At 44.2% G+C, this 19,051-nt stretch overlaps 2 protein-coding genes across 3 annotated transcripts in view; both read left to right on the top strand.

Annotated features, from left to right (window-relative positions):
* The window catches only part of LOC121197066 (protein jagged-2-like), a 42,282-nt gene extending 29,104 nt beyond the window's left edge, over positions 1-13,178 (top strand). For both annotated transcript variants that reach the window (XM_041060444.1, XM_041060443.1), the window contains 16 exons: positions 476-522; positions 1,209-1,382; positions 1,495-1,645; positions 1,773-1,937; positions 2,522-2,635; positions 3,233-3,346; positions 3,628-3,741; positions 3,896-4,012; positions 4,208-4,235; positions 6,225-6,310; positions 6,890-7,003; positions 7,217-7,332; positions 7,483-7,743; positions 9,124-9,255; positions 11,834-11,993; positions 12,089-13,178. In XM_041060444.1, the coding sequence (XP_040916378.1) occupies positions 476-522; positions 1,209-1,382; positions 1,495-1,645; positions 1,773-1,937; positions 2,522-2,635; positions 3,233-3,346; positions 3,628-3,741; positions 3,896-4,012; positions 4,208-4,235; positions 6,225-6,310; positions 6,890-7,003; positions 7,217-7,332; positions 7,483-7,743; positions 9,124-9,255; positions 11,834-11,993; positions 12,089-12,600 (2,405 nt within the window). In that variant the 3' untranslated portion in view covers positions 12,601-13,178. The remainder of the gene's footprint in view (positions 1-475; positions 523-1,208; positions 1,383-1,494; positions 1,646-1,772; positions 1,938-2,521; positions 2,636-3,232; positions 3,347-3,627; positions 3,742-3,895; positions 4,013-4,207; positions 4,236-6,224; positions 6,311-6,889; positions 7,004-7,216; positions 7,333-7,482; positions 7,744-9,123; positions 9,256-11,833; positions 11,994-12,088) is intronic.
* A 5,512-nt stretch (positions 13,179-18,690) lies between these two features.
* The window catches only part of esr2b (estrogen receptor 2b), an 81,140-nt gene continuing 80,779 nt past the window's right edge, over positions 18,691-19,051 (top strand). The window contains exon 1 of the mRNA XM_041059914.1: positions 18,691-18,716. The gene's annotated coding sequence lies outside the window, so the exon portion shown is untranslated. The remainder of the gene's footprint in view (positions 18,717-19,051) is intronic.

Raw genomic sequence — 19,051 nt, 5'->3', positions numbered from 1 at the left:
TTTTGCCGGATGCTCATTTATGTCACAACAGACATAAAACACTAGAAAAATGTTTTGGCTTTAGAGCAGGAGCGAGTGAAGAAACCATCTATTAGAAAATACATTATGTTACTGATGCTAGTGGAAGAAAAGCTGAGCTCCTCCGTTCGCTCTCCTCTGTCGTAAATCTCTGATGGCTGTTTGTACCTGCCACACCCTGACTAACTCTTCCAGGCTCTAACACTAAACTTTCTTTGCTGTTTATCTTCTGTTTAAGATGTCGGGGGTTAGTTCTGCAGTTTCATTGCATGTTCTCACAGCTCGTGTGCACGTCTGACTCCGCCTCCAGCATTTCCTTTAGGCATAGATCACTTGGCTTTGGTTTGATCGGCCACTTTCCTGTAGCAGCTGCATCTCACAGCACCGATGCGTTTTCCACCTCCCATTTTCCTTCCAGCTAAATGTGACCTTTTAACCGTCACTGATTTCTCCGCAGATGTGAACAGCTGCCACGGACAGTGTCAGAATGGAGGGACCTGCAAGGTGAGGATCTGGAATGATCAGCTTTCACAAACACAGAGACCTTTGTGTAGTTTATATATTTATTTCATCTTAAATTATTGGTGCTCATCAAAGTGCCTGTCAGAACATAAAAGAATATGCTCAAGGGTGTTATGGTTTTCAAACTGTGGTTACCAACTCATCCTGCCTGAAAAGTTTTTTTTTTTTTCCTTTTCTAATATTAGTGAATATATAGAAAATAAAATCCAGGAGAAATACCTGCCTGGTTTCCTCATGCCGCTTGTTTTATCTGTGAGTAAATATAGCAGATTTTCACAAGGTGCAAGTGCATCGTGTCGACACAAACACTGATACAACAGAATCAGTGTTGAAAACTAAACAGCATCCATAGTCATTAAACAGTATTTCTCAAATATTAAAACAATTTTCAGTGAAGTTGGCAAATGGACTCTTTATACACGCAGCAGTTTAGTCTTTTAAAAGTTTTCGTTTTGTCCTGAAACAAAGAGCTTAATGAACGTAATCCATTAAAACCGAGAGCTGATAGAAATTTGAACCATTTTTGTGTGATGCCTGAAAATATAAAGTCTCTCCTCAGTGACTGAGAGCGCTCTGTCTCACTCACTCAGTTTCACACCTAAAATAAAAAACCTGGAAACTCGGACTTTTCGATAAGAGGTTTTGCTAACTCCTTGTCTTTGTGCCAGGACGCAGCCAGAGGCTACCAGTGTGTTTGCCAGCCGGGATTCGTGGGCCGGCACTGTGAGATGCAGAGGAACCGCTGTGCCAGCAGTCCATGTAAGAACGGAGGCCGCTGCCACGCCCTGCTGGACGGATTCATGTGTGAATGCCCTCAAGGCTTCACTGGTACAACCTGTGAGGTGAGAATTAGATCCAGCTAATAAACTGTAAGAGACCGTTTGGTCCCTGTGTTTTCAGTTACAGTTCACTTTTGGTAAAAACTTGACTTTTCTTTTTGTTTTTCACGTGAAGGTGCAGAACGACCCGTGCAGCCCAAACCCGTGTCACAACAAGGCCCAGTGCCACAGTCTGATGGGAGACTTCTACTGCAGCTGCCCAGATGACTATGAGGGCAAAACCTGCTCAGAGCTCAAGGACCACTGCAAAACTAACCACTGTCAAGGTAACACAGCACCTGGAGGATCCTTTGATCTATGATAAGATGTTTTAAATTAACCGGTGGGAAGATGGAGCCGTTCCAACCTGTTACCCTGCTGATCATCTTTTTTTTTACCCGTTTCACCTAAAAGTGATTGACAGCTGCACAGTTGCCGTGGCAACCAACGACACTCAGAAGCGGGTCTGGCACATCTCGTCAAACGTGTGCGGACCCCACGGTCGCTGCATCAGCCTGCCTGCCGGCAACTTCAGCTGCTCCTGTGAGCCGGGATTCACTGGCACCTACTGCCACGAGAGTGAGTCACTGTTAGCCCGACACACACACGTACACACACACACACACACACACACACACACACACACACACACAGACTATATTTATCATCAGTTGCCATCACTGAGAACCTCATGATTCTTACGGTAATTCAGACTCCTGTTTCACTAATCATCACTGTCTTAGTTTAGTTTAGAGCAAATGGAAAAAAAAACACAAGAAGGAAATCCAGAAGAGAACATGAGCAGGCAGAGAGGTGCTGCCAGGGAGATTATCGTCTGCCAAAAAAACTCGTTCACATCCGATTACTTTCCGGGTTTTGGTTTTGTACTTTCACAGGATGATTCTCCAATTTTTGTCTCCAAGTCAAACAAATGCACTCACTTTTTATAAGCCTCAAAAGCTGAGAAGTGCAGTGGTTGTAATTTGGCATATTGACATTTTAGTGGAAGACCTACAGCAGGTCAGCAGTTTTTTGGGTAAATATTTGCGATTCTTTAGATTTTATGCTTTTTTGAATTTTGCACAATTGAAAAACTCAGTCCAAAGACATAAATTTCTGTTAGCACATCTACCTATAAATATCTATCCTCACTTTGTCTGCAGACATTAATGACTGTGCGTCATCCCCCTGTAAGAATGGAGGCACTTGTATCGATGGGATCAACTCCTTCCAGTGTTTCTGCCCAGACGGCTGGGAGGGCAGCCTGTGTGATGTTGGTGAGTATGTTCCTGGGTGTGTAGGAGGAAAGTGGGTTTTTGGGGTCAGTGTGAGCAACAGCACAGGTATACAAGTTTTAGGGAAGAGCTTTGCTATGTTTTGCTGCGTATGAGTCACATATCCTGAGATAATCCATCCTCAGGCCAACGGGAGCACCACGGGAATGATCAGCAGTCTGGGAATCTTGTGGAAGACAAAACAATGGAGGGTTTGTTTGGGAAGTAAAGGCAAACGCAAAAGATGTGGCGACTTAACCGTCTGATGGATTTGAAATCAGTTTTGGAACTAGCGTATTCCTACAGTGATTTATATACTGGTCATAGTTCACGTTTGCAGATGACACTGTCACTTACATTGTGCTACACATAAACAGTAGCATAGTTATATTAATATTTGGAGGGAGAGCTGCTCCAAAAGCAGAAATAATAAACAACATAAATCAACATAAATCAAACTCAAAGCAAAATCTCTGACTTGCACAATAATAATAACAGTAGCTCTGTTACCAGGTGGTAAAATCAATATGGAACCAGTAGCTAAAACAACCTGTTGCTGTACTGACTTGTTGTTTGACTGTGACTGTTTGATCGTTCCAGATGTGAATGAGTGCAGCAGGAACCCCTGTCAGAACGGAGGCAAGTGCGTCGACCTGCTCAACGACTTCTACTGCAACTGTGTAGACAACTGGAAAGGAAAGACGTGCCACTCACGTGAGTCAATCAGTGTGTGCCAAAGACTGTAACGAAACCTCTCATGTGTGGCTCATGAGTGGCGCCTTTGTCTTCACTTTCCATGTTCTCCAACATGTCAGGTCTTATGTTTTTAACTACCTCAGCCTCTTAATCTTCTTTCTGAGGCAGGATGCCCTCGCTGGCTGCTGTGCAGGCTTGTTTTCCCCTCTGACGGCATCTCTGAACTTTGCTTTGGAGCTACCTAACACTGGCACTGAGTCAAATGTTTGAAATCTTTTTCTCATGCTGCCTCGGTCCAGGTGAGAACCAGTGCGACTCCACTACCTGCAGCAATGGAGGGACGTGTTACGACCACGGAGACTCCTTCCTGTGCAGCTGCCCCTCAGGCTGGGGTGGCAGCACCTGCAACACAGGTCAGGCACACACTGTACTCTAATTACTTTACAAAGGCCCTGTAAGAGTGTGATAATATGATGTGATATTAGCCTGTTAGGACCTGTCAGCTCTCCCTCTGTGCTCTGGTCAGAGGAACGTGTTCATGAAAGGGAATTATTTTTGTTTTTGTAGCCAAGAACAGCACATGTGACTCGGGTCCCTGCGAGAATGGAGGGACGTGTGTCGGGGGAGGAGACACCTTCACCTGCATCTGCAAGGACGGCTGGGAAGGACCCACCTGTGCACAGAGTACGTCACCGTTAGAGCTTGTGCCATGTTCACATCACGTGTGGTGGACTTTAGAAATGGAAAAGATTCAAATATTTGGATATTCCTTAATCATTAAGTTACCATGTTTTTGTTTTGTGTGCCTGAAACATTGTCACATATGGGGAAAGGGATCTGATGCTGATGGTCATGCAGTGCACCTTCTTTCTCTTGCAGATGTCGATGACTGCAATCCACATCCATGGTAAGACAGATTTCTTTTCATTGTCCTACTGAAAAGCTTCAGCAGAAATACAGCGTTTTCACCTTTTTGGCCGCTGGCTGTGAGTTACGTGCAGAAAGTCTGAGTGTTTATCGGTGCTGGGTGTGGCACCTTCGATCCTCACCTCCACTGTTATTAATTCAGTCATTTGACATTTGCATCTTTCCTGAGTCGCTGTGGGTAAACTCCAACCTGAGCTGCATTCTTTCGACTTGAGAACTGGAAATGTTATGCAAATGAGATTTTATGCTCTGGATTTTCCCATAAAGACTGTGGATGTTGAGGTGTGAGTGCAGGTGTGTGTAACTGGGTTCATACATGTTTCGTGTATCTAAATGCTTGTTGGTGCATATTGTGTGTGAGGGTCTGAAACTTTGCTGCTTTACTCAGATTTCTATCATTTTAAATTCAGCCTCCCTGAGGTTTGGACTGTTGGTTTGAAAGAACAAGACATTTAAACTTGAATTTTAGGAAACTGTGAGTGTTTTTTTTTTTTTTTTTTCAAATTAGTAAAAAAAAATGCAAAAGTTGAAAAATTCAGGACGGCGTGTCCCCTGAAGCCTCTGTGGATCAGAGACACTACCCTGGACAAAAGCCTCCCCCTTCCCCTCCCCTTCTATCCTCCTCACCCTCCTCTACAATGACTGACAGGTGGATTAGTGGCTTTGGTTTTGGGAGGAGGAGGAGGGGTTGGTGGTGGGGGGGGGCAAGAGAGTGTGAAGAGACTCCCCTCTCACCATTCACCGGCCTCGACGTGGGGGTAGCTGTGAAGAGTGGAGGTGTTGGGGGGTGGGAGGGCTCAGTATGTGGTCAGGAGGGATTTACATATGAAGTCTGGACATTGATCAGGGATCAGCTTCAGTCTACTGCCGCTCAAAGTCTCAGCAGACTCAGCAGGAAGCCAGTCAGACAGATGTGTCTGTCCTGAGCTCTAGTTTGGTGTGAAGATGATTTCCAAAAGGCAGAAAACAACAAAAACAACAACTTAAAGATTATATTTTTGTCAGAACTGAACCAGGGCCTGTGGCAATATTTTAGTTTCCAGGTTCTCTTTCCCAATAATCTCCTACCGAGATGCTTATCTAACTGGTAAAAGAGCTGTTGAAAGGACTGCGTCATGCTGCAGTAACTGTAGTGAAATGGTGAGCGAGTAGAGCTGGCACAGATGAGAAGCACCATCTCCTTATATAACCGAGTTTCCCATGTACTGTAAAATGATGTAAAATGAGATAATATGTCTGTGAGAATTCTCAGTTGAAGTTCTTGAATTTGGGACATTGGTCTTCACACTGAGTTTCCATCATGCTACAGCTCAGCGGACAGGATGGGACCCAGTTAAACTGGAGATATCAGTACATAGCAACAGTGTAAAGTAAAAGAATGAGATCACTTACTCTTGAATTCCAGGCAGGAAAATTCAAACCAGAATCACTTAATCAGCAAACAAAGTTTTTGTGGGGCATTTTAGACTGAAACAAATAAACTTGTAAACTAAATCGCACTAACAGAGCAACACAGAGAGTTTGGAGACTGAGCAAAGAAATGTAAGAAAACAAACAAAAGACCAACAAAATTCAGTAATACATAATGAATAGTGTAATATAACATTTGTTATGTGCCATTATGTTAGTACAGTCACAGTCACCAGCCATCTGTCACAGACCTTACAGAATATCGGGACATGTTTTCTTAGCAGAGACATTTTTAAGTTTTCGCAGCAGAAGCCAAATAATGTCGAGGAATTTCACAAACGTGTGACTCGCCACAAACAGTTCACCTGATGTCCTTTCATACATTCACTGATTTACAGTTTTCTAAAAGCCCAGCTGCAGGGAGAAGCAGGATTATCGTCCCTTCAGGGAAGAAATTTGAAGAAACTAAGGAGGAATTTTGTTTTTCAGTTTTTTTTCGTGAGAGTCTTCCGTGTCTGCAGAATCACTCCATGTTTTCCTTTCTGTGTTTTCTCTGCAGCTACAACGGCGGCACCTGTGTTGACGGCGTGAACTGGTTTCGTTGCGAATGCGCCCCAGGATTCGCCGGACCGGACTGCCGCATCAGTGAGTCCCTGGGAACCAGAGGGGGCGTGTGGAGGGGTCAGGTGGGCGGGGGGTCAGAGGTGAAAGGCCGCAGCGGGGGAGCGCGAGCCAATTGTGTCAGGGCGACAGATTAGGAAGCCTTTTAGGAAGACGGTCTTAACCTCTCCCCTCTGCGCTGAGCCGAGGTCAGAGCTGAGGTTCGTCGGACGGGTCAGTGCGCTCTCCCGCGGCCTTCTGGGAGAAAAGTCTTTTCAGAACCAGAGTGTTATCCATTTCTAACCAAACCGGAATAAACCCATTGTGCACGAAGTGATTCTCTGAATTCCGTCACTCACTGCGGACATTTAAATATAACATTCAGATCACCCTCAGCTGTGGTTAAGCTTTGGAGAGAGAAGGAGAAATCAACAGTGCGAGTAAAACTTGTATAAGCTGAGATGAAAAAAGTTTGTTGTCCTGTTGTTGCTGTGCAGCTGATTTTGTTGTAATAAAATCAGAGTGAGTCATCGTTCTTCAGTCTGATTTGGCGTCATGATGAGTTAATAATTCTCTGAATGCTGCACGTGTTTAAAATGACACTTGTGTGATTTTCTTTTTCAGACATAGATGAGTGTCAGTCATCTCCTTGTGCTGAAGGTTCGACCTGCATGGACGAGATCAACGGCTACCGCTGTGTTTGTCCTCCGGGACGCGCTGGACCTCACTGTAAAGACTGTGAGTTCAATAAAGCTCAGTCAGAGCTGTGCCTCTGGATTTGGACTTGCTGCCATTGTTAGCCACCTGTATGATTCTCTTTAAGATACCAGTATCAAACAGCTGGGTGATTCTGATGGAGGTTTGGTGTGTCACCAGCAGGACGAGTAGATATGGAGAACTGACAACTGCTCCGTTTCCTTTTGTTCTCAACCTTTCTTTTATTGTCTTTAGCCATCGGACTCAGGAAGTCGTGTCGTCACGCGGGCCTGCAGTTTCCTCATGGCAGCCGGTGGGAGGAGGAGTGTAACACCTGCCAGTGTGCCAACGGATATGTTCACTGTTCGAAGGTCAGCGTCGCAGCGCTGACTCTCATTTTACAAAAACATTAATGTCTGGTGATGATTTAACACCTGTCTACTGTCACACACTGTCATACACCCAGTAACATTCAACACGTTATGAAAAGAAAGTAAATGAATGAATCCATGTTCTTCCAGGTGAGGTGTGGTCGTCGGCCCTGTCTCCTCCCGAAGGCTCTTCCTCCCCCAGACACAAACCCTCCGTCCTGCCCCGGGGGTCACGAGTGTGTGGAGCATCAGTTCCTCACCTGCTTCTCGCCGCCCTGCCACCAGTGGGGCGTGTGTTCGACGCCGGACCCGCCCACACCCCTGCACACCCAGTGCGAGCCCAACAGTGGTTATCTGGACAACAGCTGTGCTCGCATCACGCTCATCTTCAAAAAGGACAAAGTGCCACAGGTGAGGGGAGCAAGGCACCTCAACCTGAAAGACTCTGTTTAAGCCTCTCAGTCCACAGAGTGGAAATCTGTGGTTTTACACAGCAGTCAGAGTTTTTGACGGTTTTTAATTCGTCCCACTCCTCACGCAATAAAGAGGAAAATGCAGGAAATTTAAAACGGAAAAAAAGCTAAAATGGCTCCAGCAGTAAAAAAAAATGATGGGTGGCACACACTGCATTAAAAGTTGTGTTTAATGAGAGAATTTTTAAAATATGGCGTTGAAGACATGAAGTTTTGTGGTTTTGGTGTTCTATATCAAAACAAGACTTTTAGTTCAGAGGGTGTAGCGCTGTTGTAAATTTCGGGACAGACGTTTTATCAGCCCTGGTATCCCTGCACATTCTCAGTGGGAGAAAAGTTTGAGCTGAGGCTGGAGAGACAGTTTGAAAACCACCAACCAACCAGTCATCAAGTCATCTTTCTTCCTTGTTGATGTGACATGTCATAACAAAGCATTTGAAATCATTTTGTTCCCACCCTGCATTGTTAATGTTTGATAATTGCTTGAATTATCGAATGTTAACAATCCAGAGTGGGGGGAAATTGATTTCAAATGTCTCATTGCCTGAATCTTCGACCGCAAACACACACATCATGCTGTGCCATATGCAAGTGAGAGCCAGCTTTTGGCGTTAGCTGCATCTTTTCCCTCCGCTGACAGTCTGACGGTTGACAGTGTGAGATATATCATCATATTACCCAACCCTGCGACGTAACTTCTTCATTAAGGCAGTGACATTTGGAGGTTTTTCTTGTCTTCTCCCAGACAGTAAAACAAACCACTGAGGAAAAAAATGAGTAAAGTTGCATGTTTTTTTTTCTTCAGATTTGTGTTTTTTCCTTGTTGTAGAAAAAAAAAAACTCCTAAAAAGTAGTAAAAGGTGAAGCTGTTTCTGCTGACTGTTTTATGGAGGGAGAAGCTGCAGTGAGTTCATACATGTGCGGTCAGAATGGCAGACGCTCTGTGGATTCACGGCCACATTATTCCCACACCAGTGGAACAAACCTGAATCTTCTCTCTGTGTCTGTCTGGTTTGTCCAGATCGTATTTTGTTGCTTATTGTTATATCATGAAACCTTAACGGCCGTCACGAGGCAGGTCTGAATAAAGTTTTATGAATGGAAATGAATCTGTTCCTCTGACAAGATACTGATCTGAGATCTGAGCCTCCGTGCTGGGGGAAGCATTGTGATTGGCTGGCTACAGGGTAATTAGAAAATGATTGTTCCTCGTCAGCAGGACAGATACTAATCTGTTTTATCTGTGTGTGTGTGTGTGTGTGTGTGTGTGTGTGTGTGTGTGTGTGTGTGTGTGTGTGTGTGTGTGTGTGTCTCACAGGGCACCACTGTAGAGAACATCTGCTCGGAGCTGAGGTACCTCCCTGTGACTCAGACACTGGCCAAAGAGCAAGCGCTGCTCATCCTCTGTGACCTGTCCTACTCCAACAGCGACGCCGTGGAGGTCGCCATGGTAATTATACACACAAACGCACACCTGTCAGCACGCCGTGCTGTGAACGTTCTAGATACACGCTTCCAGTGGACATTTGAACCACGGCAGAAACCAGCTGCTAATGTTTGGATATTAGCGTTAGCTGTTAGCGCTAATATAACTTTCCTCGAGTTGACAACATTGTGTTCACAGAGTTAATGACTGAGATCTGCGAAAGCTGCGACTTCGTTCCAGTGTGTCCGGAAACTCGAGTGACAGCTGATCAGAAAGGCTGCAGACAAGCCCCAGATTATCTAAACCACTAAATGATGCTAATCAATGAGTTTTATAAATGAATATTCTCTAAATGCTCTTCACATACACAAGAACAGTTCATGCAGGTATATCGAGCTGCTGCAGTCTCTCCCTCTCTCATTCAGTTCATCAGTGCAAATCGTTTCCAGAGGAGTCCAGTAAAATCTGAATCTTTTTCTATTTTCTGATTCTTCCCGTTTTTTGGGGGTTTTTTTGAGGAAAAAAAAAGAAACAAGAAGGAGAAAAGGGAAAGAGAGAAGAGGGAGAGGCGTTTGAAGCTTCTAACAACATCTGGATGAGATTTAGCTTTTCTGTTGCAACACCTTGCTGATCTCCGTGTCCTCTGTCCCTCTCCTTCTTCTTCTTGTTTCTATTTTTTCTTCCTCCTCTTCTTCCCTTTCTTCTTTTCCTCCACCTCCAGTTTCTTCTTTCTCTTCTCTTTCTTCTCCTGTCTCTTTTACCTTTCCTGCTTTTATTTGCTTTCTTTTCTGTTTCTCCTTCTCTCTTACCCATTTCTTCGTTGCTGTCCTTCCTGCCCTTCTCCCTCATCTCTCCTATGTTCTGTCATTCCCTCTCTTCCCTTCTTCTTCCACTCTTGGCCACCCAGACTCAGGGGAAATCAGTCACTTCGGGGCTTTAAGCTCTTAATGGAGGGGATTAGTTCTTGTTCCTCTGATGTTTGCAGGCTTGTTTTGAGCTGCAGATACAGGAAGAGGAGTGGCGAGCCTGACATCCACCCAAACCCCACAACAAGGCTTTTATAAGAAGCCTCACTCCCACTTGCTGCCGACTCGTGTTGCAGAGAAATGTCAGCACTCATTTCCAAGTGTGGGTGAAATCTGTATAATCTCAGCGAGCTTCGCGGAGTGTAGCCGGTTCTCAGCCCCCGAGTAGCGTCGATTTATGCTCATCCAGAAAGCTCTGGGTGTGTTTGTAAACCCCTGAACCGATCAGCGGGCCGCTCCGCTGCGAGGCCTCCAACCCGAGCAAGAAACAAGTGCTTCAATATGTTTGAGGATGTGTGTGGGAAAGAGTGAGGAGCGCTCGGTCTGTCTGCATTTGGAGAGCGGGCTGTCCCTTCTTTAACTTGACATGTTGAAGCTGCGTCAAGTGTGTTGGAGGGAAAACGAAGAGATGCTCAAGTAGTTTCAGCAAAATATTTGGAAGCGACATTCAGACATGCTGTTTGTAAAAGCTGGAGAGCCCAGTGAGATTTTCATCAGCGTCCTGCAAACAGGACGAGGCTTCATACAGATTTAATTAAAGTAATAGCTCATATGTCTTCAATTCTTTAACAAATTTAAAGGATAAGTCTGGTGATATTCTGCATTTCCCCAAAACACACAGTGAATCTCCTTTTCTGTCCTACTGAATCGTACTGTGTGAATCCAAAACCTCATATGTCTTATTCCACTGTGGACAACACCATGTAACTGCAGCGTCCCTCACCATGTCTCCTGTCTCTGTCTTCACTGTCAATCACCAAACACAGACAAAAAATAATCTAAACAAAAAACTCAGAATAAGCAAACGTGGCGAAGAAGCTAACCAACCAGTTATTCCAGCTTTCATGCAGTGATGCTTTTTAGATGCTCAGTGTTACAGACAGGCTCAGTCAGTACTCAGTCAGCACTGATGTGGTGTGCTCAGCCCCGGGTCTCTGTGAAGCGAGCTGTCAGTCAGCCTGGGAGGCGGGTTTAAAGGTGTGTGAATGAGCTGCTGATTTCCTCAGGAGAAGAAAAGAGGAGTGTTTGTCCCCAGCCAGGCAGGGAGCACAGCTGGGCTGTTCTCTATTGTTTGTCCTAATTGAACTGCACAGCACACAGCTAATCCCCCTCTGCCCCCCCCCATCTCCCAGTTCTCACCGTCAGCACCTTATTAGGCAATTAACTCCACCCTCTGTGGTCTCAGTGGGGGGGACGCAGCCTGCCAGATGTTAGGATGAGAGTCTCTTTTAATCTGAGAGATGAATGTGTGTTTTTTCTTCTCTGTTTTTGTTGTCATGCGTAGCCTCCAGCCAGACTCTGACTGTACTGAGTGAATCTGTGCTGTCAGCTTCTTCATTTGCATGTTTCACCCATTATCTACAAATCTGCTCTCCTTTACTCAAAGTCACCTCAAGACTTTAAGGAGAAGTTTGGTCCCTGTGAATGAAAATCAGCTTTCAGATGCTTAAAACCTCCTTAATGCAACAAACTACCAATGAATTAGCTTCACTCTTGTTACGGTGAAACTTAAATGCGGCTTTAATACAAAGCAAATTCATTCCTGACCATTTCTCTCCCCTTCTCCGTCTCTGCAGTCTTTCGAGCAGGACGGACGGTCAAAGGACAGTGATCGCGGACAGATCCAGAAGGCAGCCAGCGCCATCATCAGTGCTCTGTCCAAACGCCACAACAGCACCATCATGCTGGCTGTGGTGGAGGTCAAAGTGGAGACTCTGGTGAAATCCCCCCCTGCTGGTGAGTTTTAAGGTTTTGCGAACAACGTGCTGGCCAGTCGCTCAGTTCCTCTCAGTCCATGGGCACATATACAGTCCTCTGACTCTGTCCCTCAGGTTACCTGGTCCCGGTGCTGTGCGTGGTCTTCAGCATCCTGTGGATCTTCTGCATCGTTGTTTGCGTTTGGTGGACGCGCAAGAGGAAGAAAGAGCGTGAGAGAGCGGCCCGATCCGAGGACAGGACAGTCAACAACAAGCTGGAGCCACTGCGGAGCAACGCCCTCAAGGACAACCGCGACAAAGACATTCAGTACGAATGCAAGAAACTGATGGGCCCCTCCGACAGGATGTGTGACGGGGCCGAGGGCGAGGAGGACGGGGAGCGGGAAGGGGAGCAGGAGGAGGACGAGGAGAGGGTGCTGGGCATAGGGGACAAGTGTCCACCTCAGAAGTGCTCCATAGCGGGGGCGCAGGACAGGGGGATGGTTGGAAAGGGAGGGGTCATCTGCACGTCGCGCAGCGGTCCAGTGAAGGCACCACACCGGACAGCGTACAGCCCCAAGGACAACCGCTGTAAAAACCTGAATGCCGCCAAGCTCAGCGAGGACATTAACGACCATTATGTGTGAACACGTCGGAGGACGAGGGACCTTCCTGAATCAAAGAAAAAAACTGCAATGTCTTCAGTGTCACTGACTTTTCAACTCTTAAAAGCACCAAAAGTGAAGATTACAGATGCTTTAATTTTTGTATTTTTGTTTGTTACTCCTTATTTAACTTTGCTTTCTGCAGCACGGAGGCTTATTTTACCAAAAACCAACGAAAAATACAGAAAAACAACCAAAAAAAAAAAAAAAACAATATGGAAAATAAACATCACAGCTTCTGGATTTCAGTTTAATCGTCACACTGTTGGAATCAAGAAGAATTTTTTTTTCACTGTACTGATTTTTTTTAATGTTTACAAACTGTTTCTGTTTAGCTTCATGAGGACTAACGCTCATCTTTCTTTCTTTTGAACCTTGGAGATTTAACCGAACGACATTTGCTGGCAGCTGTTAATGTCGTTTCTTCTGTTTGGTGCATTCGGTTCCTGCCTGTCTGCCTTAGCCCAGACCTGTGGGCCTTTTCTACACTTGTCTTGTTATCGTGTCTTTTTATAAAAAAAAAAAAAGAATACTAAAAAAAAGTTTTATATGCATCTAAGTTGTTTGAAAGCTGGCACAGAGAAGCAGCTGTATGATACCTGGCATGAGAAGTTTTTGTTTACATTCATAAACATCTTTTCCATTTTGTTTAAGGCTTAAAGGGTCTTACACATACCCTTTCAAAATAATTGTCACTGCTTCCTGCGATGATTCTTCAGTATTTGCTTTGGTAGAAAAGTGCCTTCAGCCCTTATTTTTCTTTTCTCTCTCCTCCTGTAGACTTATGCAGATTTTAAATACATATAAAGGGAAAGATGTCCTAGTAACAACTCTTCATACCACAGTAAAGGTTATTTTCTTCGTGATGTACATATGTAAATATGAACAAATGGCTGTGTATATTTGAGTTTAGTAACTTAAGTGATGCTTTGTACCATAGTTATGCTAAAGAATACGATTGTTTTGTGGTTGTTGTTTTTTTTTTAATGATGTCATTCCGTTTATTAGTGTCTGTTGACACTACGACAGGTTTTATACAGATTTCCGGACTGTGTCCAGGGTCTCACTGAGTCAAGAGCATCGGTTTTAAAAGAAAACAGATCGTGATTGTTTGTCTTGGTGTGTTGTGATTATTTGTTACAGCTGTTAAGAAGACATAGCGAGTCTGGAGAGCTGTTTGTGAGGTCTGTCAGTCACTGTGAGAGGCGGTGAGGATACGAGCAGAGGGAGTCAGGTCTCATACAGCTCAGCAGTCAGTGCTACAGCGTCAGGAAGCTCCTCCCCAGCGGTCCTGGTCATTTCACCGGAGACTTCCAGAGTGTTTGAGGGACTTTTGATCCTCAGAAACAGAGAGTGAGTGCCACGCCACCTGTAAGATTCACCTATTTAAATTTGAGGTATCTGAGAGTTCAGATGATTTCTAAAAGCCCCTCTTCACTTCACTTCACACAAATCCAAGTCTTATGGGCTGACCAGCCTGCAAAGATCACCCTTCTAAAACCATTTCATTTTTTAGTCATGTTAACTCGGTGAGTTTCCCTGAGTTTAAAATATGTTCACACAGATTCACACAGGCCAGCTCTCAAAATGCAATCTGAGTGTCGCTCATTAGCTTAGTCCACTGACAGTTCTTTGGGAAACACTGTAGATGTTTGTCTTACACATCCCACAGGCTGTATGTATGTATGTAAATATTAAAAACACCCTGTTAGCATCCTGTTGAAAAGCAGCAGAGTGTCAGTACAGGCTGGTATCACCGGGTCACCGGGCAGCAGGGTCTCCTGTTGGGACGTTTTTGGTTTCCTTTGGTGCAAGATATTTGTGAATGGAGGAGGAAACAAGTCCAGTCTTCATCCCAAAAGTCTGGAGCAGTGAGTCAGACGTTGTATATTTTAGCAAACATGCCTGAACTCTTTTCCTTTCCCTTTTGAAAGTGTGCCACTGGTTCCAGATCCATTTTTCTGTCTTCAATTTTCACTTAATAATATCCCTGAAAACAACTTAAGCTTTGTTCGACGGCACTCCCTCCTTACAAACACACTCTTACTTTGAGTCATATATTGGCATTTCTTATATTTAACTGTCAGCGTTTTACATTCCCTCTGACAGATATGGTGGCAAAGGTGAAACACTGTGGAATGTTAATAGAAAATATGGTGCATTTGATGTCATTACACAACATCCTGTTATTCCTTCCCTTCTTTTCAGTGTAGTCAGGAAGTCCAGTGGGTTTAAAATGCAGTTTTTTTTGCTCCTAATTTGGCACAGAGGAAATTTGCCTTGTGCTTTGGTGGAGAGGCAGGTCTCGAACCAGCACGGATGCATCTGATTGCTATTTCCAGTACACACGGGTCACAGGGTCCAGTTTAAAAGCGCTGCTGCCGGTCTCTCTTTAGCCTCCTCGTTCGTTGGTTATAAATTCATTGTTTTTACAGTCTGTTGGCAGCAGAGATGCCAGGCAGGACAGCAGGGTGTTTAGTGACCATGAAAACCCTTCTTGTGCCGCGGGAGGCAATTTCATGAGGGCAATCAACTGCCCCTGCCGACGCGCTCTTTAGCAAACAAGGAATCTCCACTGTAGACAAAGGGTGTGTGGTTTGAATGGGAATCTACTCGCAGTGGATGAGTTTGTATCCTAATTTCTTTAACCCTGCTTTGGCCCCGCCTCTCCTCGTGTATCTATTCTGGTCTAATGAAGGGAACAAGTTGTATTGTTGTTGACGTTGCTGACTGTTGTGGTTGTTGTCCAGTGTTTGTAAAGAGTCTGTTTCTGCACTAAGAACACACAGGAAGAGAGAAACGTTGAGCATTACCTCCACAGCGGTAGTGAAAAAAAGGTCAAATATTCTCACTATCCGTGGATGAACATTATGTTTTCAATATTTTATGTTTTTGTTTGTAATGCTGATGAAAATCACGGAAAATCCAAATTCATATTCTGTCAGTAAATTGTGCATTGTGTGAGCCCTGAAGGGGCTGAATGTGCAGAACGTGTAATTATTTTGTACAAACTTTGGTAAAAGTCTTGGTTTGTTAGTGGAATTTTTTTTGTTTGTTCTTAGAACAATCCTATTATTTATTAAAGTATTTTATACCAAAGTTTATTGTTTTTTGTCTTTTTTGGTGTAAAGATATTTGAGATAAAGGTTTCTTATAACTGTCTTCATAACTGACCCTTCACTAAGCCACGCCCCCCTGAGGTATGGTCGGTGTGCCGGCTAATCACTTGAAAGTTGTGATAATTTCAAACCGTGGATCACTGATCATTTCAGACAGAGGTAAACAAAAGCAGCTTCTCATTTTTAGCTGGCGACCGTTGGTTTTACCTGCTGAGATGAAAAATCCGACTGACTTTGTATGAAAATCAGTAAATAAAATAAATCAGAAATAAAAGAGACTAAGCTAAGCAGGACACAGTCCCTAACATTAGCCTACAATGGCCAACTGCTTCGTTAAAACTCAGTTTTACACGATAAATTGTATACACGTTTCTGAAAAAATCCTGTTTTCTGCTTGTTATCAAAAATTCTGTCTCAATGATCTGTAGAGTCTCTGAGTAACCAATCAGCTGTCTCTCTGCCTGCCGCCTCATTTAGGCGGCAGGCCAATGAAGTGAGTCCTTCGCGTGCCTCCATCTGCTGCTTTAATGACAGTGTGGGAAATGATTAACATTAGCCCACTCTGCATGAAAGCCTTCCAGCAGCTGTGCTGGACATCCATAATGCTCGGTGGGACGTTATGTGCCGCGCTGTGTGGTTCATTAACCCGACAGTTGTTTTGGGAAGAATGGGAAACGTGTCTGGAATCCTGGATGGCACGGCGCGCAGGTCACATGCACGTACAGGGCACGCTTGCTGACCTACTTGGAGAGAAGCACAATGAAGGAGAAGGAGAGTTGAGGGCGTAGTAACAGGAGGAAGGGCCAGTGGTGGCATCAGGGTCACGCGTCGTCCAACAATACAACATGTAGGCTAAAGCCAGATTCCTGCAGGAGCTGGCTGTTGCGAAGGCTGGCGACTTTTTCCCTGCTGTGTGTTTGCATGCATGCATGACACGTCTCAGCGCCGCAGAGCGTGTTCAACTGAGAATCACAATGAAACAGTGGCTGCAAATAATTTCAGCATTTGAGCTGAAACGTTTACACAGTTTGAAGAAACACTGTCACCACAAAGTACATTTAGTGAGTTTTTGATTGGATCACATGAACTTCATCAGCAGATAAAAATCACTTGTCACGTATCAGTGTTTTCTAAGTGCTGTAAGGACCTCTCATCCATGATATCTGCAATTAAACTATTTTCCTAATTTGGCATTTGGATTAGAAAAAACAGACGGTTTATGGTTTTCAGAACATTCAGAACCTATATTTTTGATTCCTTATATACCCAGAGTGACGTGTGCTCATGATACGGGATTAGTTAGAACATCATCACTACAAAGGTAATTGGATAAAAGGTAAGTGCTACATTGACATGATACCAACCACCAATCGTGGTCACCTGGTGCTTTGAACCAGTGTTCGCTGGGTTCCTTTGAAAACACCATTTGAAAAATATAGTGTTCACGACTCAGTTAACGGAAAGTTCCTTTATGTAAATTTGTTGTCAGCTACTTCCTGTTCCTAACTATGATGGAAGTATGCAAATAATTATTTACTATTGTGGACAGGGTGACATGGCAACACCTTCTTGTGTTGTATGTCATCAACTGAGTTACACACAACATGAAAAGTTCTCAGAAACACAACCTGATCAGAAACATTTGAAGGCAGCATTTGGCTCATGTGGTCAGTGTCAGACATCATTCATTGGCTGTTCTAGTTGTCACTCACTCCTCAGCTGTCATTTGTTTACTATCCTTTGGCCACATGACAAGGAGTTAGCCAATGAGCAGAACTCTTCCCCACTAAAACAAAATGGCAGCCGGCATGAAAAAGTTTCAGAAAGTGTTTTATTTAACAATAACTTAGCGTGTTTGTGATGCAGGTGAGCGTTTCAGTAGATATCAGAGAGTTGGTGTTGACTCAGACTGTTTGTTTGGTTGTGGTGAAATGGCCGCCATCTTTGGAAGCTCCCTGTCCCCCTGTGAGGAATGTAAGTAGTTCAAGTTTTTCACACAGTACTTTTTGTTTTAGAAGACGAACAGTTCACTGATTTTACCTTGTAATTTTAGAGCCAGAGTCTTTCAGCCAGACTGAAAAATGTCTGAGCTTAATGCTGCTGGCTGAAGTTAAAAAGGTCGAACCCTTAGTCGAGAGTTTTTGGTCAGAAAACAATGAAAATGTCCAGCTGTTGTTTCATCAAACTATTATTTCAATGTCAAGAAAGAATAGTTTTTAATTGTATTTTCTCTGAATTACTGAAAAACAAGTTTTGCCAAACTGATGTGCACAGTTCAACAAACACCTTTAAAGCAGCCGTGCAGTTAATGCAGCTTTGTTGAAGCTGTTTCAGTGGATAAAGATAAATAAATATTCAGCAAACATTCATGTTATTGTGTCCAACCGTTGTGTCTTCCTCGTTAAAAACAGTAACCTCCCCCACTCGGAGAACACACAGTTCAGTTCTAAAAAGCTCAGCAGATAATTTTGTTGATGATTAACAGCTGTGATCTGTACAACCATCAGTGGGACGCTGTCACTGAACTTCCACATCGTTAAATCCACTCATTTCATACAAAAGATGCATCAAATGAGCCAAAACTGTGTCTGCGTGGACAGATTTTATTTCAGTCCCACTTAGAAAGGATCCGTTCACCAGACAGTGCAAACTTTTATCATTAGCTTCAGTCCAGTTAAGTTTCTTTGGCCTGGATGGCTGACCGGTCCACCCCACAGCCAACCACATGCCTGAGCGACACTAACTGTGGTAAAATACTCACGGAGAGAAACAACACGGCTTCACACTCCATTGGATGCTCGCTGTCTCGGATCAACGGCCGACGCAGAGCCGTCTCCACGGTGATGTGATGAAGGCTTCGCTTGATGTTTAACTCACAGTCTCACATCTTCTGTGTCCAGACAGACAAATCCCTGTGGCCCATTATCTGCTGAGAGGACGGATGGCTGCCATACCACAGTCACCAGGCACGCAGTACAGGTGGGTCAGCTGTGTTTCAGGTAAGTCAGCTGTGTTTCAGGTAAGTCAGCTGTGTTTCAGGTAAGTCAGCGGGTTCAGGGGAAAGACGCTGTTACGGTTGGAGGTTTGAACAGAAACATTCTGGTTTCTGAACAAAAGATTCTGACAGATCATATTATTTATTATCATAGTTCACAGACTCATAGACTTGTGTCCCAGAGTGGGCTCAGAGTGGTGAGCGAGCTTTTCACTGTGAGCTGTGTTAGTTAAATGCATTTACCTCAAACTGAAGAATTATTTATTAGATACTCAACCCGATGAAAGCCAAAGCTCCGGTGACATGCACAGACTCTGCA

Source organism: Toxotes jaculatrix, chromosome 17 (genome assembly GCF_017976425.1).
Source record: "Toxotes jaculatrix isolate fToxJac2 chromosome 17, fToxJac2.pri, whole genome shotgun sequence".
Lineage (NCBI taxonomy): Eukaryota > Metazoa > Chordata > Actinopteri > Toxotidae > Toxotes > Toxotes jaculatrix.
Note: the sequence above shows the minus strand (reverse complement) of the source record. Positions and strands in the feature narration are given on the sequence as shown.